The sequence below is a fragment of the Pyrus communis genome, chromosome 7, assembly GCF_041283825.1.
Source record: "Pyrus communis isolate YQ-2024b chromosome 7, ASM4128382v1, whole genome shotgun sequence".
In the NCBI taxonomy this organism is placed as follows: Eukaryota; Viridiplantae; Streptophyta; class Magnoliopsida; order Rosales; family Rosaceae; genus Pyrus; species Pyrus communis.
In genome coordinates this window covers 4,662,352-4,686,622 of record NC_142571.1, presented here as the reverse complement: position 1 = coordinate 4,686,622, position 24,271 = coordinate 4,662,352, and the positions used below count along the sequence as shown (strand labels likewise).

Below are 24,271 nucleotides of genomic sequence, written 5' to 3'. Positions count from 1 at the left end.
AATTTTGAGACGAATGTGTACTTTGATGGGTTATGTTGCTGTTTGCCTTCAATATTTGCCTTATGAAGAACTAGTGTGACTCCAAAGGATAAGACAACTGATTAGGGAACGGTGGTGCTACCCACACATTCTTTTTTGCCTTTCACACATATCTCTTAATTTTTTGCCGTCTGATCAAATGAATTGAAGAAAATCAAGGATATAAACTAACAAGGGAGTGTGATAGGTAAAATAAAAATTAACAAGGGTGTGTGGATATCACCACTCTTCAAAAAATTTCTAAAAACACCTCATTGACAGTAATCTCAAAATTTTATATTTATAGACCCAATTACTTCATTTATTTATTTGTGAATCGTAGCGAAGCAAGCATGGCAACGAAGCTAGTTAAGAATTGTCATGTAAACACTTCGAGTAAAATATTTTTGCATAATTGATGCATATGGCCAGCCATTGGTTTCAAACTTTCAAGTGAAAAACCAAGCAATCTAACCTACCTCGAATGTACTTACGTAATCCTACAACAAAAACCTCGAGCTGTCGAAAACATGATGGTACACAGAATACAAAACCACGGCCAACTTTTTTAAAATGCGAAAACAAGGCCGAACAATGTTATTGACTTAAAAAATGTTATAAAACCAATATAAAATACTCTAAAATTTACACATGTTCTCATATTTATAATTTTTATAGTTAAAATTAAAAAGACCACTTAAGCCCGCCTAAGCCTCTAGGTGCTAGGCTCCTTCTCGTAGCTCGACTACCACCTAATAGATTTTAGAACATTAAAATTGACAGTTCACCCTTTATGCATTTATCGTTTAAACTAATAGAATTACGTAAACTTCCCATACATAAAACATTTCGACAATATATGCCACCTACATTCAATTTCCATTCACATTAATGTTATGTTTGATAACCTAACATTCACAAACCAACTACAGTAGAACTTTGACAAATTAATAATTTTGGTTAAATAATATTTTTGGATGGTCATATAAGTGTTACGTAATATATAAATTAATAATTTCATGTTACCATAGGTTTTGTTATTTAAATAATGTTTTTGCTTGATTAAATATTCATAAAATGGAATAATGTACAATCTAGTTTTAGCTATAAACAAATAAATTCATGAATTTTACCCGCATAAACAAATAAATAAATTATTGGTTCATGAATCGAAAACTTGAATACAATGTATAATATCTGAGACAATAAAGAATACATTAATAAATTAATAAAGTATAAATTATTTAATTATTTAATTATTTAATATGCACTAAATTAATAGATTTTTCTTTTTTTTTTATTTGTTCTAAACACTATTAATTTTTTTTTTTCAGTAATATTTGTTTTTATTTGTAAATACAAAATCCTAAGTTGGATTGATAAAAAAAAATTGTTCAATTCATGCCCATTGCAGATTTTGGACGGCCGATCCATTTTTCATAATTTTGTTCAACATTGATAGTGGATCCATCTCACTTAAACCGATAAGATCGAGCTTCACATATTTGTGTGTGTATCTATACTATTATTAAGAAATTTTTTTTTTTATCAATCTTTTGACAAAATGACAAACATATTTTTATTTTATCTTCATTTTTTATATATCATGTTCACATAAGAATGACAAAACAATAATTATGAACCTTTTGAGAAAATGACAAACATAGCTTTATTTTTCCTATTTTACCCTGTAACAAGAAAAAAATATATCTTTATTAAGAGAAATTGTCTCATCATCATCGTCTCATATTCTTTTTTAAGATTTTAAAAATTAATCATACTCCTTAATAAAAAAAACAAAAAATAAAATAAAATAGTTCCCACATTGTGCTCATTTGCTAATATATATATATATATAGCTGCACCCTATGTAAGTATAAGTCGCTCTGTTACTAATTTACTACTAGCAGTAGAAACAAACAAACGAACAAACTAGAAAGCAAAATGCGATGGCGGCAATGAGATCCAGTCAGAGCCTGGCGGTGCTAACTCGAGCGTTGATCACTCGCTCCATGGAGTCGTCTCGGGGAGCCACTCGCTACTTGAGCGCAGGCAAAGGCAAAGTCCTCAGCGAGGAGGAGCGCGCCGCCGAGAATGTCTACATCCAGGTACGCAACCCCAAGCTCTCTCTCTTAGTCTCTTTTTACTTATTTATTTGTTTTATGATACTAATTTTTCAATCAGATTTGAATCAATGTTTATGTTATTATGTTTTGTCCGATCAAATATGATATGTTGAATTCAGTGAATTTTTCTAATTGAATCAACTTGTTCTTTTTTTTTTTCTTCTTTTTTTTTTTTTTTTTTTTTTTTTTTTAATTTGTGAAGAGAAAGGAGAGGGAAGGATTGGAGAAGCAGAAAGCTGAGAAGGAAAAGGCCGAGAAAGCCAAAGAAAATGCTGATCAGGTACAGAATCTACAGATTAATTCTTTATGGAGGATATGTGTGTCTGTGTCTGGATTTTGCACTGCCCCAAATGAGATTGGCGCAAATTTACAGATATATGTGATTTCGTGCGGTAACTGCGTAATTACGAGATAGTCGATAACTTTTGTTGTTGTATGTTGTAGTGAAATGTGCATTTTAGTAAGCAAGAACACACACATGTAAGTGACATGGATTGTGTTCATTTGCAGAAAGTGGGGCATAGTTTTCCGATGTTTGATCACTCGAGTTAGCGTTCCAATTTAATGTAAACAGAAATTACCGGAGGAAGGACACGATAATAAGAGAGAATTGTGCCGAGTGTTCAAAATGATGAGGTTGAGATTGGAGGACTGATATTAATTTACACCGGTTTGAGGTTTAATTGAAGAATATCATCTGGTTGTCTAGGATAGACTGTCTAGCTTATCAAGCTTTTCAATGCTGTCTTATTTTTGGTCTCCTTGGCCCATTGGCACGGATGGCCATGGCCTACGTTTTACCTGCTTAATTAGCCTTCACATGACAGGCTTGTCAATCTGTTTTTCTTAACCAACCTTAAGGCTTAGGCTTACTAGTGAGAACATCTATACTTATCATCGAGGTTTCCTGCAACCTCATCATAAAAAGTCATTCTTGAGGTACATTGCGTACTTTAGGGAAAGCTATATTTTTCTCTGCATCTAGTTGCTTATTTATGAATGGGTTCAATCACCAAGAAAAGAATAATAAAAAGAAAGATAGATTGCAGCTCTTTCAACAAACACTTTCGGTAGCTTCAAATTGGTTGTTTGTTCTAGATGAATGAGAGAGAACTCCTGGCTGTTGGGTTCTCGGTTAGTCTTACAGATGGCCTCAAGGGTAAAAACGGAACATAGGTATATAGTAAAAAGTCCCTGCATTTTTGTGAAAACTAGATCATTGTTCTTCTTACGAAGTGTAGAGTATCCTTGGGAGACTGCCCTTTGCATTCCACTTTGGGTTAACCTATGTCGCTGGTTTGATGGCCTAGCGATTCTGTATGAGTACTGACAAATTATATCACAAGTCCTTTTCACTTGATACGGTAGAATATTTTGTTGTTGCATCTATCATGAAATTTTAACCACAAATGCTAGAGTAGATGATAATGACAGACCCTAGTGGAATGCATTTGTTTTTTAAAATAGAAATGTATCCATACACCGTTTATGCTTACTTTCATGTATGAGCCATGCTGTAATGAGGTTTCTCTAATATGTGTCTGGATGTGAGATAAAGCTGTTATGTATGAGCTCATACAATACATTTTTCACTCGTACATCTTTAAATTTTTCATGAATATAGAGCATTCTAAAATCTGCCTTGATGATGTCTTGTTCTCCAGTTCTTGTTTTGGGGGAAGCTATTGTTTCAATTCTTGCATTGAATCTGCAGTGATGAAGTCTTGGAACGAGTCTGATTATGTTTTCTCGTCCTTGACTCCCTTTACAATTTGTGAGATGATAGTGTATCTGTTGGATTGATTATGTGTCACCTAATGTTAAAGTCTGTGTAATGTAACAACCAAAGAATATCTACTCATTCTTATAGTTACTTCAACCAGATACTTGTGCCAGTGATGAGTTTTGAATTGCTTTTGTCAAGTAAACACATTGAATGTCACATTTGTTCCCGTTGCTCTTCAGCATACACCTCTTTCCCCTGCTTCACATTCTGTGTAGTTTGGTTTACACCATTTTATAACACTCGAAGATGGAACTGATAAAACATTACGCATCTTTGTACAAGACTGCAGGTTATCAATTTCGTAGTCGGGATTAACCGCATAAACTTGCTGGCCGGGGCTGGTAAGGCGGGGTCATTTAAAACGTAAACATTCTGTTGTCTTTCAAGATCTAAAGAACAGTTGAATAAGGTAAGTTTCTTCAGAAACTCTTTTGAGAAGTGGAAAGGAGAGATTGAAATGTTGAGGATTTCTGAAACTTTTACCAGCAATCAATTATCTGAATCATATAGATGGACTTCCTGATACTTATAATCAATGATTTTGACAGAGAAGTTGGCCGGAATTGGAAGCTCGAGAACGGTCTCTTGTTTCTCATTGCATGACAAGACAAACCCAAGATAGCCACAATGATCTGGTTGTCTATCTTTGAGGATGAAAGGGAAAGGGATAGGCCGGCCTTGATCCCCGCACTTCAATTCTTTGCAGCCATTCTGAGTTTCCCCAAGCACTTCGGTGAAAGCTATTAACAATATGCAAAAGGAAGAGATGAGTATTTCCTTCATTTCTGAGCAGAAGAAAAAAAAGGGTATTCACGTATGATAGTATAAATCTAACCTTGATTAAGTTATGGTACTATATATATCTAAAATAAATCAGCATTAAACTAATTTGATTTAAAATAACCATCTATTCCCTTTGTCCAAATCAAACAGATTAACGTTCAAAATATGTCTAAATTTAATGGTATTCCTCTTGTAAGCGAGTTCGAAACCAATTTATTCCTTGACCCTTTATATTAGATATATTCTTGTATAAAAGTACAACAATAAATAAAAACAATATTTTGATTACGGCAAAAACCCTTTCTTTTTAGATAATTAAATGAACTTCTGAGAAATATACTAGCTACTTTTTTTAGTGCCGGTCTTCTTCATTTGAGTAATGCTAGGGAGACTCAATTTGAAGATTAAACTTTAAAAACTAAATGACATGAAAGTTGATAATTGGTTTATTAGACGTGCTTATTTCTATTAGTGACACATCATTTAGTTTGCAATTTTAGTCTTCAAATTTAATTTCCTTAACATTACTAATTTCATTTGCTCTAACCAAAAATTACTAAGCTATCATGACGCCCTCCCAAATATTTGTCCAACCAACGCTGTCTTGACTTTTTGTTCTTCTTCCATAGGCCATTCACGAGCAGGCAGGAAAAGTCGAAAAGCCCTGTAAGTCCTTCAACAGCAGTGGGCCGGAAATTTTGACATTAATTCTGTAGAACGGAATCTCGGTGAGAATTTCTGCCTAATAATTGGGTTAATTGCTGAGTGTCATACTTGAGTCCCTTGAGCTAATCAAAACCAACGTGGAAGGCCTTATCTGCTCATAAAAGCAACTAGGTCGGCTCTCCGATTCGAGAGAGAGAGAGAGAGCCCATAGCTTGCTCTCTCTTCATGGAAAGTGGAAGGGCCTTGTCTGCTCGGTTTGTAGTTGTGGCGTTTCTTGCAATTGGCTTATTGGGCGAAACTTCTAACGCTGTAGCGTCATCATGTCCGCCTTGTTCCTGTGGCAATATCCAGAACATAAGCTACCCCTTTCGACTCAGCGATGACCCGAAGAATTGCGGTCACTCAATGCATAATCTGTTTTGCGAGGACAACGTGACAGTGTTACGCCTAAACTCGGGAAGATACTACGTAAAGTCAATCAACTACGACAACAACACAATCCGAGTTGTAGATCCTGGTTTTGATCACAAGAATTGCTCCTCCATTCCTCTCCATTCTTTATCATCCGATTCATTACGTTGTGAATCTCCGTATATTGTGTATAACTATGATGGCCATGGTGATAGAGTATGGATTTCAAGAGCTATAACTTGCTTCAACTGTGTTAGTCCAGTGAACTCATCGCTGTACGTGGATGCAGCTCCATGCACGAATATTACTAGAAGCAGTGGTAGTACTACTTCTTTGTCCCAACTAAAAACGTATAGTTATGTCGCGGTGGGCCCAACAATTGCGTCAGATTTGGAGGAGGGGTGCAGTAATAGGGTGGACGGCCATGGCTTCCTGGACTGAAATTCACCGAAACGCGACTTGTTACCGTTACATACACAATGCTCTGGTGTATGGCTTTGAGCTTCAGTATTCTCTTGGCTCTCTAATAGATCCGTGCCGCTTCACAGGTTTGTAAATTATTTAGAGTTATAAATGTATTCTCTTTTTTTTTTTTTTTTTTAACCTTCAATTTTGCTATATAGAATATATACTATCATATGATGAACTTTCTGAACGTGTTAATTATGAAAATGTTAACGCAAGAAGTAGTGGGGGAGTAAGATACGGAAGCATGTGTTTTGATTTTTTTCGCTTTGATCATATTTCTTGCAGGATATCGATGGGGAATAGTCTTCAGCATGGGTAAGCTATTTAGTCTTCTTCGTCGATGGAAAATATCATGAATTTGGTATGTAATATGATTTACGTTTTCTTATAATTTTGATTTAAAATTCCCGAGCAGGAGGATTAGTAATGGTAAAGTTGATGTTTGGGGCTCCACGTGTTATTTGGCTTTTGGCCTGGAAATGGCGGAGAAGGAATTTGTCAATGTATAGCGCTATAGAAGACTTTCTACAAACCGATAAAGAAGGAACTACGCATTTAAGTTAAGAGAAAATGTATCAGATTTCTCTTGGAGTAGCTCGAGGGATTGAATATCTACATCAAGGTTGCGACGTGCAAATTTTGCATTTCGATATCAAGCCTCACAATATTCTTCTTGATGAGAATTTCAACCCAAAGATTTCTGATTTTGGCCTCGCAAAATTATATCCAACAGATGATAGCATTGTCTCGTTGACGGGTGCAAGAGGAACAGTGGGATATATGGCTCCTGAGTTGTTCTACAAAAATATTGGAGGTGTCTCGTACAAGGCTGATGTCTATAGTTTCGGAATGTTGCTAATGGAAATGGCAAGCAGAAGGAAAAATTTGAACGCATTGGCAGAGCATTCGAGCCAACTTTACTTGCCAACATGGGTGTACGATCGATATAATGAAGGACAAGATTTGGAGATGGGCGATGCCACTGAAGAGGAAAAGAAGATAGTAAAAAAGATGGTTATAACGGCCTTATGGTGTATACAAATGAAACCAGGTGATCGTCCTTCAATGAACAAAGTCATAGAGATGCTTGAAGGAGATGCTGAGTGCCTGCAAATGCCTCCAAAGCCTATTCTGTTTCCACAAGAGATACCGATAGGAGATCCTCAGAATAATCCGAATCTGACGTGCTCTAACACGAAGCTAACATGGACGTTGTCGGGAAGGTGATGCACACCTAGCACAGGCTCTTTCCATTTGCTTCAAATGATAAGATTTGATGATTGCAAGTATCATGTATAAAACTCTGCGAAAATGATTATATGTTGTTTACCAAATATTTAGTTAACTTGTTATAGTTTTGCCGTCTTCTTGTCTTTAATGTGTTGAAAGTAATGCGAACGGATGTATTTCCAGTTGATATATATGTATTAGTCAAAATTTTGACTAATGTTGTAGACATAATAAGATATAACTGGATTATACGACAAATTTGCTCATCAGGTCCACCCAAAATATTGAGGCAAATGTGCACTTTGATGGGTTAAGTAACTGTTTGTCTTCAATATTTGCCTTATATGTGACTTCAAGGGATAAGGCAACTGATTAGGGAAGGGTGGTGCTATCCATACACCCATTTTTGCCTTCCACAAATTCTTCTCAATCTTTGGCGGTCAGATTAAATAAATTAAAAATGATCAAATGACAAAATTTATAGGGATGTGGGAGAGATAATATAAAAGTTAATAAAAGTACGTGGATGACACCCCTCTTAAGAAAATGACTAGAAAATATGCATGTGTTGTGTTCTTTATTTAAATAAAAAGGTGGTGGAGTCCGATTTGCCTAAACTTTCCATAAGGCAGTTGCCTAGTCTCTTAGAGCCAAGTTTGCTTATGTGACTCATCAAATTTAATTGCTTAGGCATTTGCCTAGTCGTTTAAAGATGCTTTTAGGTAAGTGGCTCTATTATTTGCCTTGTCACTAAACCGGTAGCTAATTCGTAATTTAACCCATGATATCAAGGTGAATTATTGCCTTTTTTTTTTTGGAAGAAACAAATGTTGTTGTTGTTGTTGGTTTTTTTATTTTTTATTATTTGTTTCTTTCTAGAAATTCATTAAAAATTCATCATTCCAACTCAACCAACTTGCAAGGTCACTCTCAACAAAAATGAGGTTTATTCACTAAAATTAACAAGGTTAAATCCTTTTTTTTTTTTTTTTTTTTTTTTTTGTTTGTTCCTTGAGTGCCACTTGAAAACATCGCTTTGACAATAATCTCAAAATTTTATATTTATAAATTCAATTACATCATTTCTTATTTATTCAAGGATCATAACAAAGCTAGTTATGAATTATCTTGTAAACACTTTGAGTAAATATTTTTGCATAATTGATGCATATAGCCAGCCATTGGTTTCAAACTTTCGAGTGAGGCAGTCTAACATACTTCGAATGCACTTACGTAATCATACAACAAAAACGTCGAGCTGTCGAGCACATGATGGTACACAGGAAAAACAAAACCACAGCCAACTTTTTTAAAATGTGAAAACAAGGCCGAACAATGGTACTAACTCATAAAATGTTATAAACTAATATAAAATACTCTAATATTTACACATGTACTTAATTAATATTAAAAACACCACTTAGGCCTCGACTAGACCTCGAGGCACTAGGCGTTAGGCCTCTCCTCACTGCCCGACAACTGCCTAATGATTTTTAAAATATTAAAATTGAGAGTTCACCTTTTATGCATATATTGTCCAAACTAATAGAATTACATTAACTACCCATGCATAAAACATTTGACAATACATACCACCTACATTCAGTTTCCATTCACGTTAATGTTAAGTTTGATAACCTAACATCCATAAACCAACTACAGTAGAACTTCCACAAATTAATAATAATTTTAGATAGTCATATAAGTCTCACGTAATATATAAATTAATAATTTCATGTTACTATAGTCTTTGTTTATTTAAATAGAGCTTAGGCTTGGTTAAATGTTTATAAAATAGAATAATGTACTACATCGAATAATTTACAATCTAGTTTTAGAAAAAAATAAGTGGGATGTGCTACCCATACACACTTTTTTACTTCATACACATTTTCTTAATTTGCGGATGTCAGATCAATTGAATTAAAAATAATCAAAGGACAAAAATTAATAAGAAGTATATGAGAAGTAAAAAAAAAAAAAAAAAAAAAAAAAAAAGTGTGTGGATAGCACACTCAAAAATAAATAAGTTCATAAAATTTCCACATTTAAACAAATACATAAAATTGTGGGTAAATTACATTTAACCCCCTCAAGTATAGGGTCAATTACAACCTCATACAACATCTTTAAAACATTTTAATTTCATACATTTAGTTATATTTTCTTTTCAGTTTCATACATCCATTAAAAAATCTGTTAAGTTAACCGTTAAGTAACGACGTGTTAATTTCCACAAAATCCATAAATTCGGACCTTTGAAATTTGATCAAACGGCTAAAGTTATTATAACTTTTAAAGGGGCTTTTTGTTTATAGCCGTTGGAACAAATTTCAAGGAAGAGGATCCTCTCCTGAGCATAGGATGGGGATCCTCTTGACCACGAAGTCCGGGCCGTTCAATTTTAATCCAACAGTTGCAATTATTATAACTTTTTAGGGGACCCCCTGCTTAAAGTTGTTGGATTAAAATTGAACGGTCTTGATTTCGTCGTCAGGAGGATCCTCATCCTGAGCTCAGGAGAGGATCCTCTTCCAAATTTCAAGGGTTCAAATTTGCGGATTATGTGAATTTGGTGGAAGGGATCCGAGGATCCCTTTCCATCTAAGACAATAAAGAATACATTAATAAATTAATAAGCTATTAATTATTGACAAAAAAAAAACTATTAATTAATCGATTATTTAATATGCACTAAATTAATAGATTTTTCTTGTTCTAAACACTATTTAATTTATGGAGGGTTTGATTGTATTTGAGGTCAATTGTTTATTTTACGCCGTACTACAGTTTAATGATATTTTTCTTTCCAAAAGCTTGGCTGCTTAAAAAAAAATGCAAGAGTTCCTACTCTCACCTCATAACAACTTGACCAATATTTTAGTTGTTTTTTCAAGCTTTAATTTTTCAATTTTCTTTAACACTTGTCAAATTGTTATTGGTTGAGGGTAGCAGCTCCAACACTTTTTTTTTGGGTTAAATTGGGGGTCAAAAGACCCAGGAAAAACAACTAACACAGCTCCAACATTTTATTAAACAACCAAAATAGTTTTTTTTTTTTTTTTACTTGTAAATGAGAAATTTTGAATTTAATTGTACAGATTGTTCAATTCATGCCAATTGCGGATATTGGCGGCTGATCCTTGTCTTTTAATAATTTGTTCAACATTGATAATGGATCCATCCACTTAAACGGATAAGATAACTTAACCGATAAGATCAAGCTTCACATATTTGTATTATTTTTTAAAACCATATGGCTGCACCCTATATAATTATAAGTTGCTCTGGTACTAATTTACTATTAGCAGTAGAAACAGACAAACGAGCAAACTAGAAAGCAAAAAGCGATGGCGGCAATGAGATCCGGTCAGAGCCTGGCGGTGCTAACTCGAGCGTTGATCACTCGCTCCATGGAGTCGTCTCGGGGAGCCACTCGCTACTTGAGCTCAGGCAACGGCAAAATCCTCAGCGAGGAGGAGCGCGCTGCCGAGAATGTCTACATCCAAGTACGCAACCCCAAGTTCTCTCTTCTCTTTTAAATTTTTTTTTTTTTTTAAACTTTGTTTTATAATACTAATTTTTCAATCAGATTTGAATCTGTGTTTAGGTTATTATTATGTTTTGTCCGATCAAAAAAATTATATTTTGAATTTATTGAATTTCTGTAATCGAATCAACTTGTTCTGTTTTTTTTTTTTCTTTTTTTTTTGGTAATAATTTGTGAAGAGAAAGGAGAGGGAGAGATTGGAGAAGCAGAAGGCTGAGAAGGAAAAGGCCGAGAAAGCGAAAGAAAATGCTGATAAGGTGCGGATTAATTCTTTATTGAGGATATGTGTGTTTCTGTGTCTGTGTGTGGATTTTACACTGTGCCGAATGAGACTGGCACAAATTTACAGAGACCTGTGATTTCTTGTGGTGTCTGCGTAATTACGAGATAGTAGAAAACTGTTGTTGCTGTATGTCGTAGTGAATTGTGCATTTTAGTAAGCAAGAACACACACACACACACACACATATAAAATTGACATTTGGAATGTGTTCAATTGCTGAAAGTGAGGCGTAGCTTCGCGATGTTTGATCACTCGAGTTAGCATTATAATATAATGTACTCAGAAATTACTGGAGGAAAGGACAGGGTATTGAGTAAATGCATAATAAGAGAGAATTCCGTCTGAGTGATCAAAATGATGAGGTTGGGATTGGAGGAGTGGTATTAATTTATGCCGGCTTGAGGTTTAATTGAATAGTATCACCTGGTTGTCTAGAATAGACTAACTAGCTTATCAAGCCTTTCAATGTTGTCTTTGGTCTCCTTGGCCCGTTGGCACGGATGACCATGGCCTACATTTCACTGCTTAATTAGCCTTCACATCACAGTTTTGTCAATCTTTTTTTCTGAACCAACTTTGAGACTTAGGCTTACTAGTGAGAACGTCTATACTTATCATCGAGGTTTCCTGCAATCTGCTCTTAAAATGTCATTATTGAGGTACATGGCGTCCATCAGGGGAAGCTACATGTTTCTCTGCATTAGTTGCTTATTTATGAATGGGTTCAACCATTAAAAAAAAGAATAATAAAAAGAAAGATAGATTGCAGCTCCTTCAACAAGCGCTTTCTATAACTTCAAATTTGTTGCTTATTCGAGATGAATGAGAGAGAATTGTTGGCTCTTGGGTTCTATCTTAGTCTTACAGATGACCTCAAGGGTAAAAACGGAACATAGGTTTATGGTGAAAAGTCTGCATTTTTTTGAAAACTAGATCATTTGTTTTCTTACAAAGTGTAGAGTATCCTTGGGAGACAGCCCTTTGCATAAACCTATGTGGCCTGTTTGATGGCCTAGCGATTCTGCTTGAATACTAACAAATTATACCACATGTCCTTTTCACTTGATGTGGTAGAATATTTTGTTGTTACATCTATCACGAAATTTTAACCGCAAACGCTATAGTAGAATGCTTTTTTTTTTTTTTTTTTTTAAATAGAGACACTTCAACCAGATACTTGTGGCAGTGATGAGTTTTGACTGGTTTATTCTAATTTTAATCAGTTATTACTTCTAAGACATTCTTCCTATAGTATGACTGGATTTCATTCATTATTTCAATTCCACATACACGGTCGTTTCTCTTTTGCAGAAGGCTGATGGGACACATTAAAAGCTGAAATGGTGATGGGCACTTTGGCAGTACTTGAAAGCTTTTCCTTTGGAAGTAAACATGAATAATAACAGTGTATATAACTTCTGTGAGAATCGCTCTGCGTTGAGTATCGGTGTTCTTCGTGGCATCTTTTCTTAAACATTAATGGGATGACTTGGATTTTCTATTATCTTCCTGTCTTTTATGTGATTGTTTTTACTCAGTTCCATTGATTCTGTTGAGAGTGTCATTTTCTGCTCGTATTGTGTTCGTGGCTTACTTTGGTTCATAAAGTTCCACATTTATGATGAAACTTATATATGTTATGCTGCAGGTAACGGAAATAGGATCTCATTCAAAATGCAGCTTGCATCGCATACTGTTTCTTAGTGATTGGTTTGTTTGCTTTTGGTTGATTTGCTTATTTTCTGCTGGAATTAATATTGACGAACTGCCTAATTGTTTCATATGTAATAAAACGTTTTAAGCCCTCTAAGTTTTGGATAGTTTTGACTAAACGTAGTTGATCCTTATGAATTTGATGTGTTACAGGTGCTATGGTTGTATTAGATGTAGTGATATACATGTCCTGTGTTTGGGTGGGAGTGGGTTTCTGTAAAATGATTAAACTTGGGAAACGATTTTCATACTCTCGTGTCCTTCTGCGCAGTCGGTTTATTTATGTTCATTGATTCTACGGTTAGAATGTCCATTGATTCTACAGTTAGAAATAAACATAGTTGTGCAATGGAAGAAAAATTGTGTGTGAAAATCATTTCCCTTAAACTTTATAGATGAATTGTTCGTCTTGGTATTGAACTCCTAATCAAATTTTTATAGTGGTTTCTGAATAAAGTTTTGAATTTTTGGGATGATTTTGTTCAGTGAGGTAACTGAAGCAATGGTCCCTAAACTTTAGCTTAATCAGAGTTTTAGTTCCTAAACTAACAATCCGTGAGGTGACGTGAAGCAATGATTCTTTTTGCTAACTATGTTAGAACTTCCATTCAAAATAGAGGGTTTAGAGGGACTGCTAAAATGATTATTGTTCCACATTGTAGTAAGTTTAGAAATTAATACTCACGAGTTTTGAGTTCAGGGATTATTGCTTCAATTTTCTTTTGTTGAGTATCTTCATCAGTTCATTTAAGAAATTTTTATTTTTTTATCGAGTGGAAATGATAATAGGAACTTAGAAGGAATATACTCAAGATCTTGTAGAAAAACATCTTGAATGATATTTGGAGAGTCCTTGTCTCAAAGTACATATTTTCAATGAGTACCCTTGTGATGTCGTTCAGGATGTTAAGGCTACTCCGTTGCAATGACGGGACACATGGGCAAATTCCACCTCCTGCACATGGAGCTGCTCAATACTTCAGAATTAATTATGGGACCTCTATATCTCCCTAATTAAACGTTTCCTAATTGATTCCAGCATATCCGGTAGCTCCCAACATATGAGAAAGACGTTCATGGCACATGTACGCAAGTATTTACCAAATATAGCAAAAAATTGACCTGTAATTTTAAAAATATCAGTTTTTATAAAAAAATATCATATGTAGCCAAAAAGTCATTTCAATCGACACATACATTTTAGTATAAAAGCAATGTTTTGGTTATATATGAGTCTTCGATTGTAATTGATTTCATTCATATTTGGGTATTTTTACAGAAATAGAATAGTTTGATTTGTTTTGACATACATTTCGTCATACTAGTAAAAAAGTAAAATAAAATATGAAAAATTTCTTTCATCTGTGTTTTATCTCAAACTGGTGATATTTGGATGTCGCAAACCTCTTACAACATTAGTCAGACGTTGAAGTGTCGTTGAACTGGTTCAAACCATTATGAATTTATGGGACTCATGGAGTTACGTAACGGAGGAAATCTTAATCTAGTGTATGACCTCTAGATCAGCTACACACACAAATCCGCCTTGTAATTTTGTATCACCAAGGCCCACTCTTGTAGAAAAAGTGTGGGATGTCGTAAGTCATACGCAAGAATCTTTATCGAATACAAAATAAGACTTCTTTCTTTGTCCTAATTGCGTGAAAATTGCATTATTCCAACTTAGAACCTGCCACTCTTGTTCCTTAAAGACTTTAAAAGTAAAAGTACCCCACCATTTAGACAACCCTTTTTCTAATTGTTACATTCTTTTGCTAATTTTAAATGAATGTCTCACTCCATAACTTCAAGACCGTTCTTCAAATCAACGTAACACATCAATCAGGATCCTCTTATATATAAATAGTTGATTTTAAATGAATGAATCACTCCATAACTTCAAGACCGATCTTCAAATCAACGTAACACGTCAATCAGGATCCTCTTATATATAAATAGTTGATTTTTCAAACTTGTTAAAATTTGATTAGTTTAACTTTCTCATCTTTGGAAATTTCTATGAAAGAATAATCCTCTAGATGCCAAAAACTCTTTTGGTATAGCCAACTGATACGACAATCTTCATTCCTAACTTATATTGTATGCGTGTTGACCGTTGGGTATCCTAGATCCATGAAGTTTCTTGATTCACCAAGCACCCATGCACGTCCAACTACATCCCAAATTATTGTGTTTAGTTTATGATTCATATTGTTTCATCTGACTAGCATTCGAAGGAAAGTTCGGCCGACTAATTAGTTTTGCTTATGAATTAATTGGCTTTGTTAGGCAAGTTTTGGTATTCCATACTAAATGCGAAGAGAAAAACTTGGGTGGGGATGACATGCTACCGTAAAATAGATAAAACATGTTACTGTAAATAGTGTTACAGAATTCAACCTCACAAAACATGTTACCGTAAAATAGATAAAGCCAGTAGACCTTTTCAACAATGGTAGTGCAATGTATAGTCGTTAAGGCCTAAAGTCGTATAAATATGAAGTGAAATCTAACGATTGGTGTCTGAAAATGAGTTACAGAGGAGGAAGAGAAAGATGGTTAATTATAACCACATTGTGGTGTATTCAAATGAAACCAAGTGATCGCCGTTCAATGTACAAAGTAATCGAAATGCTTGGAAGAGATGTTGAATGTCTGCAATTGCTTCTCAAGCCTTCTTTGTGCCCACATGAGGCGTCTGTGACTGTGGGTGATATTTAGGAAAATAAATCGAACCCAATGTGTTCTAACATCGAGCTAACATGTTCATCGTCAACTAGGTGAATATCAAATTGTTAAGAAAGTGCAATAATGTTATAATAATTAAATACAAGACATTATTACTAATGTAATCAGCTCATGGCTTATACACTAACAAATGTTTGTGCTTGAATTCATCTATGAACTACTGGTTGGTGGTATACATCTACATGTTACTCTAATTCAGCAATTGCTTCCAACTCTAGGCGGCGCCTTTTGGGGATGCCTGCCTGTGATGTTTGTGTAAGACCTGCAGAAACAAAAGGATTAGGAGGCATCGTCAAGTTTTCTCCTCCTTCTAGCATCTGAACAACCGTTTTCATGGAAGGACGATCCACTGGGTGCCACTGGATGCACCAGAGCCCTACAATTGCAAGTTGCTTTGGAATCTTACCATCCCCTTCTTCCCCGATATGGATTCGTAGGTCATCTCCTTCCTCTAGAAGGTTATAAATCCATTCTGGATAGTAAATTTCATTGGTCGTGTCCTCTGTGGTTGAACCAATATTCTTCTTTCCTCCTATCATCTCAAGCAGCAGCATTCCAAAACTATAAACATCTGCCTTGTAAGACACATTTCCAAAATTCCTGGAAAACACTTCGGGTGCAATGTAGCCCATGGTCCCCCTCGCTGTAGTCATTGACACTATGCTTTGATCCTTGGAACATAATTTGGCCAGACCAAAATCAGAGATTTTTGGTGTGAAGTTTTGGTCTAGCAAAATATTGTGGGGTTTGATATCGAAATGGAGGATTCGTAGATTGCATCCCAGATGAAGATATTCCATTCCTTTGGCTATGCCGATAGCAATGTCTTGTAACTTGTCCCAACCAAGGAAAGAGTTCTTTCTATCTACTGATGAAATATAATCCTGGAGCGAACCATTGGGAAAGAACTCATAAACCAGAGCTCGTCTAAATCCATCCGCACAAAAACCAACCAAGCGAACCACATTGACGTGGTGAATATGACCCATTGCTCCCACTTCATTTACGAACTCTTCCCCATCGCCCTTAGAATTGTTAAGTACCTTCACAGCAACAAAGCATTCAGAAGAAAGTTTTCCTTTAAAAACAGTTCCGTAGGCTCCTTGGCCTAATTTGTACTTGAATTGATTTGTAATCCTTTTAATATCTGCATATGAATATCTGCTTGGCTTGAGAGCTTTGTAGTCTGCTAAAAATGTTTCAAGTTTTAATCGATTCTCTTTTTCCTTTTGATCAGCACTATAGACGCGATACGCTACAAAGAACCCTAGTAACAGAACAAATGAACCCAGGGTTGCTCCTGCAAATAGATAGATTCAACCCATGAGTAAACATTTATTCTCGAGCGTCCTTTGGACATGAAACAAAGCTAAACACCACTCTTACACAACTCACCTGTGGCCACAAACGTCTTTGTTTTGCCTGCAAAAGATAGTTGTGAAAATTAGACTGTCAGTTATCGAAATTGATTAATATCGTCACCACATATATAAGCCACTAATTACATCAAAGGAGAAAAATCACGGCTGGTAGCAGAGCATATCGATCATAATCTTTGAAAAAAAATCATGAGCAGAATGTATGCGAAATATAGATTTACATGTTTTCCTTACTTGGTTTCCTATGGTGAACACATTCAATTTCGCTCTTGGTGCCATTGATATTCAATCTACACCTCTTGCCCTCTGCTTCACATTCTGTGCAATTTGGTTGGGACCATTTGAATTGAAGAAAATTGCCATTTTCCACCCAATCGCCAAATGGAACTGATAAAACATCATACATCCTTGTACAAGACTGTAGGGCTGTGAAACTATCAAATAATCCAAAGAAAGAAGAGACGCCATAAACTCTGTATCCATGGCCACCAAGGCAGGGGACTTGATAGGCATATATATCTCTTTCAACAAGAGTAGGGCAACGGAATAAGGTAACATTACGTAAGCTACGTCGGAAGTAGAAGTGAGAGATTACCGTGTTGGTGATTTCCAAAGGCTTCAACAGCAGGCAGTTATCTGGGTGATATACTTGGATTTCCTGATGCTTGTAATCTATGTGTTTGACAAGGAATTTTACTAGTACCATTGGGTGGTCAAGAACCGCCTCATATCCGCCATTGCTTTCAATCTTATTATCCCCGGAATGATGCCCGCGGCGGAAGGGGAAATGGATAGCCAGGCCATGATCATCGCCGCACTTGGACTCTGTGCACGCATATTGGCTTCCCCCGACCCCTTCGATGAAGGCCAATAACAATAATACGCAAAAGGAAGAGATGATCAATTGCTGCATCTTCGAGCTAACAATGCCTAGAGAGAATTTTTTTCCCTAAGCAGAGCTAGTATTGAGGGATGTTTATTGGACCGATAAACATGAACTCGTTCGTTACGTGTTGTGTTGAAAGAAAATTCGGACTAAAATACAGAAAGAAAATCACACTCAGACAATTAAGTCAAATAAACTACGCTGACTCTCTAGTCGTCATTGCTTACGTAATTAGACGACTTTTACTGCTTAATTGGTAAACGCATGACTTCGTTTAATTGGATAAGGTGCTCTAACATTTCATTTGAAAATTCGGACTAAAATACAGAAGGAAAATCACACTCAGACAATTAAGTCAAATAAACCAGGCTGACTCTCTAGTCGTCATTGCTTACGTAATTAGACGACTTTTACTGCTTAATTGGTAAACGCATGACTTCGTTTAATTGGATAAGGTGCTCTAACATCTTATCCAATTACCATCACATATGTAGGAAAGCTAGTTTGATTATCAAACCCCCTCTCTCTCTCTCTCATCTCTCTCTTTCTCTCTCCATGGGAATAAGGGGAAGCAGGTCCTTCACTTGGTCTGCTTGGCTCTTGATTATGGCTTTTCTTGTCGTTGGCTTATCCGGTGAAACTTGTAGCGCAAGGGATGATAGTACAAACTGTACCTTCTCCTGCGGCAATATTCACAACATAAGCTACCCTTTTCGACTAAAAGATAGTCCAAAGCACTGCGGCCATGTTATGTATACGCTGTCTTGTGAGAACGACACCACAGTAGTAGACCTACCGCCTTCCGGAAAATACTATGTCCAGGCAATCAACTATGATAACCACACAATCCGCATCATAGATCCTGGCCTTCAGAACAACAATTGCTCCTCCATGTCGAGAAACTTTCCGCTTGTGCCTTCTACGTTGGATTTACCATATAGCTTTTATGGTAATTATACAACGGATTCACTGCTTTCAACAGTTATATTTTACTTGAAGTGTTCGAATCCAATGAATTCTTCTCTGTATGTGGACACTGCCCCATGCTTCGATGCAAGTGCTTCTTCTTCGAGCCAACCAAAAACGTATAGCTACGTCAAGGTCGGTTTGATGGAAGTAGGGGATTTGGATGAGGGTTGCAGTGCAGAGTGGATGACTTCGGTGCTCTCAAGCTACATCAAGGACTACAACACCTCTTATGAAAACATACACAAGGCGCTCATGTATGGATTTGAGCTTCGAGTATATAGTGTTGATGAACTGGGTCCAATCTGCCAAGGCCAATGGAGTATTTATCCTAAATGTTTTCCACACAGCATCCCAGGTGCGTGAATTCTCATCGAATATAAAGACCAATCCAAAAGTTTGAGTTGTTACTAAAATTAGTTCCAACCTTTTTACTATATCTAGGTTGTTAATACGTTTGGTAACCATTAACTGTTTTCAGTTTTCCATTTTCAAAAGAATGAAAACAAAAACAGAAAAACAACCTGTACAATTTTAGAAAATCTCTTCCAACTTTGTGTGCTGAATTGCTAATGTTGTCTTCTTCTTTGTCCCTGTAGGTTTCTTTCGATTTCTGTGGGAGGCGATTTACGGTAAGGGAGTTCGTCTCAAAAGTTAATCTCCCTCTTTTTTTTTTTTTTTAATCCAATGTTATTCTGTTACAGCTTCTGAGTTCACAACAAGAGGTAACCCTTCTGGGAAATAGTTAATTATATTTGAACATGGGCATATTTGGATTGCTCTTGAAAGGAAAAAATCACTTCCAATTGCCTTTGACAGAAAACATTAAAGTTCTTTCCGCTCATATAAGCACTAGTTGGAGAAGCATCGATAAATCTATCAATGCATCTTCAGAAAGCACTTTAAGATCTTCGAAAAATCAATTGGATTTGTCAGAAATTTTTTTGCACAAGTTGAGCAGAAATACTTTTGAAAGAAAGCAATACCAAACACATAATAACTGGTTACATGGCTTAATATAAAAATAACGTTGGTACTGATTTCTTTGCGAAGAACTTCTGCTAAAAGTGTTTTTTTATTATAAACATGTTCAAATTTTAATTAAAAATCCAAGTGCAATTTCTAAGAAGCACTTCCTCTCAAAGACGTTTCTTCAAATTGCGCTTCTATGAGTCAAAAACATTTTTTTAAGTTTTTACCCAAATACAATAAAAAACCGCATATTAAAATTCATTATTGAATAACTATGTACTCTAATATGCGATGACGATTGAGGCCTCATAAGTTTTTTTATTTTAAATAAGACTTCTAAATACACCTCTATCACTTTTAACTTGTACATGTATATAAGATTAATTTTCTCTTAGAGCTTTCAAAATCACTCCTACCCTCTATTGTAGAACAAAACTTTAACTAACCGATATATGTACAAACACATTGGGTGAAAAAAAAAAAAAATCATTTTGACGAACATAACTTGAAATCAATGTTTTGGAAGCTTCACATAAAGTAAGACCTTATATTTTTCATTGTTTTAGTGATGTCAACGACTTCGTTATGCAAATTATGTAACCAAATATTGGTGAGTGCAGATTTTCCTTATCAACAAAAATAGTTTTTGACTGGTTATGGAACCTAAATGGTTTAGTTCAGTACTTCTTTGACTAGTTATGGAAAACTAATCCTGCTTACTTATCATTGCTAAGGCAGTAAGAACCATCCATTCAAATAAAACACTGATCACAAAATAAATGTTATTCGAAGATAATCTGTGAGGGTTCTGATTGACGGGTACCAATTTTTGGCTAGTTATCCAATTTTACCAATTTTTGTATACTTAAATAGGATCGATCGTAAGGCGATGCTTCTCCATGGGACACTGAGGCTGTACCTAGGATGTGGATAAGTGGGGTGTAGGATGTGTGGGGTGTATGTAGAGAGTGTGGGGTTTTGAGGGTATTATAGGAACGTACGTAGGGTGTACTAAGATAAGTTTTAATTGAAAAAGTAAATGTTTGGTGTATTAAGTATGTGGAGTGTATTCAACAATGTGTGGAGTGTGAATAAAACAACCCTTTTGGATTTTCTGTACATATCATACAAAAATCAGGACAATAAAAAAAGTAAAATGCACCAAACACCATTTCTTGGTGAGTATGTGTCAAAACTTGATTTTAAATGTAGACTAATGTTTTTTTTTTTTTCATGATTTCATCCCTGCAGATTTCTTTGCTCGTGGAAGATTATACGTTAGTAAGAACGTTCTCTCCAAAAGTTTCTTTCATTTCTTGTTTCTTTTCTTCTTCTTTTTGTTTAAACGACACTTGTCAATCCAAGGAACAGTCACAATTTTCTTTTCTTTTACACAAATAATATTTGGGAGAGGGAAAAATCATACTCTCGATCTCTAGGAAAATGATGAATGTGCAACTAAGCTACAAATCTTTTGCTAGAGCAGTCACAGTAAACTCAGTTTTTCTTTGTTTTTTGCTCCCTTTTACCATCATATATTTGGGCTTGCACATCTCATACTTTGTATTTTACGTTTCTTGCAGATAATCCTCTATGGTTTCCGGGGATATCCTTCAGTAAGAACTTGTATTTCTTGCATATAATATCTCAAGTCCTTGATTTTATTCATTTGAGACACTTTTATAACTTATGCTCAAGCTTTTGACAATTCGTACTGTTGCAAAATTTGTTGCAGGACCTGGATGGGCGATACTCATTTGCCTCGGTAAGCTTGCAATTGTTCTCTCTTTCAATTTCCTTTATCTGGACTCTTTTGGTGATGATAAATCTCTTGTGCAGGTTTATATTTAGTAGGAAGACTACTTTTAGGGGTTCCATTTCTGATTGCATTTCTGATCTATAGATGGCGAAGAAGACATTTGTCGGGGTTTAGCATCATCGAAGATTTTCTGCAAACCGAAAACAACTTCATGCCAATAAGGTACTCTTACTTGGACATTAAAAGAATGACTAATAAATTCAAGGACAAGCTGGGCCAAGGCGGTTATGGTTCTGTATTTAAAGGAAAGTTACGCAGCGGTCGTTTCGTGGCAATTAAACTTTTGGGCAAGCCTAAAAACAATGGGCAGGACTTCACTAGTGAGGTAGCTACTATTGGAAGGATTCACCATGTTAATGTTGTGCAACTTGTTGGTTATTGTGTTGAAGGATCAAAGCGCGCTCTAGTATACGACTTCATGCCTAATAGTTCTCTTGATAAATATGTTTATTCCAAAGAAGGAAGTATCCCTTTGAGTTGCAAGAAGATGTATGAGATTGCTTTTGGAGTTGCTCGAGGGATCGAATATCTACATCAAGGTTGTGACATGCAAATTCTACATTTTGATATCAAGCCTCATAACATTCTTCTTGACGAGAACTTTAACCCGAAGATCTCCGATTTTGGGCTTGCAAAATTATATCCCATAGACAATAGCATTGTTACTTTGACGGCAGCAAGAGGGACGATCGGATATATTGCTCCAGAGTTGTTCTACAAAAATATTGGAGGGGTCTCATACAAAGCTGATGTCTATAGTTTTGGAATGTTGTTGATGGAAATGGCAAGTAGAAGGAAGAATTTTAGTACAACCGCAGAGCATTCGAGCCAAGATTACTTCCCGTTATGGGCTTACGATCAATATAGCGAGGGAAATGATCTCTTGGAGATGGGCAATGTTACAGAGGAGGAAAAGATAATGATAAAAAAGATGGTTATGACTGCTTTCTGGTGTATTCAAATGAAGCCAAGTGATCGCCCTTCGATGGACAAAGTCATACAAATGCTTGGAGGAGATGTTGAAAACCTAAAATTGCCCCCCAAACCTTTTTTTAATCAACAAGAAATGCCGGGAGTCGATATTCAAGGTAGTTTGAACCCAAAATCTTCTAACGGCGAGATAACGTGGAGTTTGTCAGCTAGGTGAATCGGTGGTCATCAAGATGGTAAAAGATTCATCAAACTAGTATTTAAGTTTTATTTTCCTACTGTTAGGTAATAATTATATTTTGTTTTCGTAAAAAGTTGCTAAAAAATAGGGTAATGTTATGGAGATCAAATTTTTAAGCCAAATGATATGGTTGTTGAGGATTGGATTGATACTTAAGTGTTATTAATGTGCTTATTTTTTATTGGTAATACATTATTTGATGGTTGTTATATTAACACCACACATATTGTTGAATACAGCTCACATACTTAATACACCCCACATTTGCTTTTTTAGTTAAGAATTATATTAATACACTCCACATATTTCTCCATAATACACTCACACCCCACACTCTTAACATACACTTTACATTTTCTATATACATCCACATTTCCTACTTATATTCCACACTCTTTACATCTTATGTCCAAATACATAATATCATCCAAAGCACTTTCGGTGTGAAGCTAAGAGCAACTCCAGCCCGGCTTGGATTGACTGGCACCAAGTGAAGAAAATGGCCCGGCTTGCATGGAATGAGCTCCAGCCCGCAAAAGTGACTGGCACCCAGCCCGTGCCAGTCAAGAGCCCAGCCCAAAATGGATAGACCCAGAGGCCGGTCTGTTTCTTGGCGCGTGCACAACACGCGGGTTTGCAGGCGAGTAGCCGACAGGCTTTGCAGGCGGTGGGGCCCACGTGTAGGCCAACTTGCAGTCATCCGGCTGAGGGCTACGTGGCCCTCCTCAGAGCCGTTGGATTTCCAACGGCTAGTTTTTGTAGGCCGTTGGATTTCCAACTGTAAAAAAAATTTAAATTTAAAATTTAAATTGGACCGTCCGATCACAGATCAACGGTCCACGTTTATTTCACCAAAAATTAAAAAAAAAAAAAAAAGAAAAAGGCCCAACGGTCAGAAATTTGATCGTTGGCCACGTGGCAGCGTGTTGGCTGTTGGATTTGATTATTTTTCAAATCCAACGGTCCAGATTAATTACAACATTAAAATTTATTAAAAATTAATTAAAAAATGTCAAAATTTTTTTAAAAAATACAGAAAAATTTTAAAAAATTAATTTTTTTTTTCTATAAATACCTAACCCTCATCTTCCACCTTACACCACATTTCAATATTTTCTACACTTTCTACACTTTCTACATTTGAATATTTTGTACACTTTGAGAGAAAAAAATGACTTCGTGGAAGCTCAGTGAAAATGTTACGTTGTGTGAATGTCGGGTTCGCACTACTCATGACCCGATTACGGGTAATGAGATGGATAAGTGAGAAATGTGGAGTAAAATTACGAAATCGTT

General features: G+C 35.7%; 3 protein-coding genes and 1 pseudogene across 13 annotated transcripts; 3 read left to right on the top strand and 1 right to left on the bottom strand.

The window, feature by feature from the left end:
- Window positions 1-1,878: 1,878 nt before the first annotated feature.
- On the top strand, window positions 1,879-12,823 carry LOC137734085 (uncharacterized). Of its 9 annotated transcripts, none has more exons than XM_088697732.1 (4): window positions 1,879-2,126; window positions 2,347-2,424; window positions 4,220-4,339; window positions 4,484-5,531. In XM_088697732.1, exons 1-3 carry the CDS (start codon window positions 1,968-1,970, stop codon window positions 4,295-4,297), a joined length of 315 nt encoding a protein of 104 aa, XP_088553858.1. In that variant the 5' UTR covers window positions 1,879-1,967; the 3' UTR covers window positions 4,298-4,339; window positions 4,484-5,531. The 9 variants fall into 9 exon arrangements, 6 of the variants coding, with proteins under 6 accessions (XP_088553858.1, XP_088553857.1, XP_068329458.2 ...); XR_015964581.1 differs by having other exon boundaries at window positions 1,880-2,126; window positions 2,655-4,339; window positions 4,479-5,531; XM_068473357.2 differs by having other exon boundaries at window positions 1,880-2,126; window positions 4,479-5,531.
- Window positions 6,814-7,574, top strand: LOC148695489 (rust resistance kinase Lr10 pseudogene; annotated as a pseudogene).
- Window positions 12,824-15,826: 3,003 nt separating the features above from the next.
- LOC137734083 (rust resistance kinase Lr10) lies at window positions 15,827-18,198 on the bottom strand. Of its 2 annotated transcripts, XM_088697727.1 has the most exons (4): window positions 17,757-18,186; window positions 17,396-17,579; window positions 17,178-17,204; window positions 15,827-17,082 (listed from the first exon to the last, which is right to left on the bottom strand). In XM_088697727.1, exons 1-4 carry the CDS (start codon window positions 18,072-18,074, stop codon window positions 15,968-15,970), a joined length of 1,644 nt encoding a protein of 547 aa, XP_088553853.1. In that variant the 5' UTR covers window positions 18,075-18,186; the 3' UTR covers window positions 15,827-15,967. The 2 variants fall into 2 exon arrangements, with proteins under 2 accessions (XP_088553853.1, XP_068329457.2); XM_068473356.2 differs by having other exon boundaries at window positions 17,396-18,198.
- Window positions 18,199-18,493: 295 nt separating this feature from the next.
- Window positions 18,494-23,163, top strand: LOC137734082 (LEAF RUST 10 DISEASE-RESISTANCE LOCUS RECEPTOR-LIKE PROTEIN KINASE-like 2.1). 2 transcript variants are annotated; one of them, XM_088697724.1, is made up of 6 exons: window positions 18,494-19,371; window positions 19,613-19,645; window positions 21,237-21,266; window positions 21,569-21,601; window positions 21,721-21,750; window positions 21,825-23,163. In XM_088697724.1, the coding sequence occupies exons 1-6, from the start codon at window positions 18,603-18,605 to the stop codon at window positions 22,949-22,951; spliced, it is 2,022 nt and encodes a 673-aa protein (XP_088553850.1). In that variant the 5' UTR covers window positions 18,494-18,602; the 3' UTR covers window positions 22,952-23,163. The 2 variants fall into 2 exon arrangements, with proteins under 2 accessions (XP_088553850.1, XP_088553852.1); XM_088697726.1 differs by lacking the exon at window positions 21,237-21,266 and having other exon boundaries at window positions 18,527-19,371.
- Window positions 23,164-24,271: the final 1,108 nt, after the last annotated feature.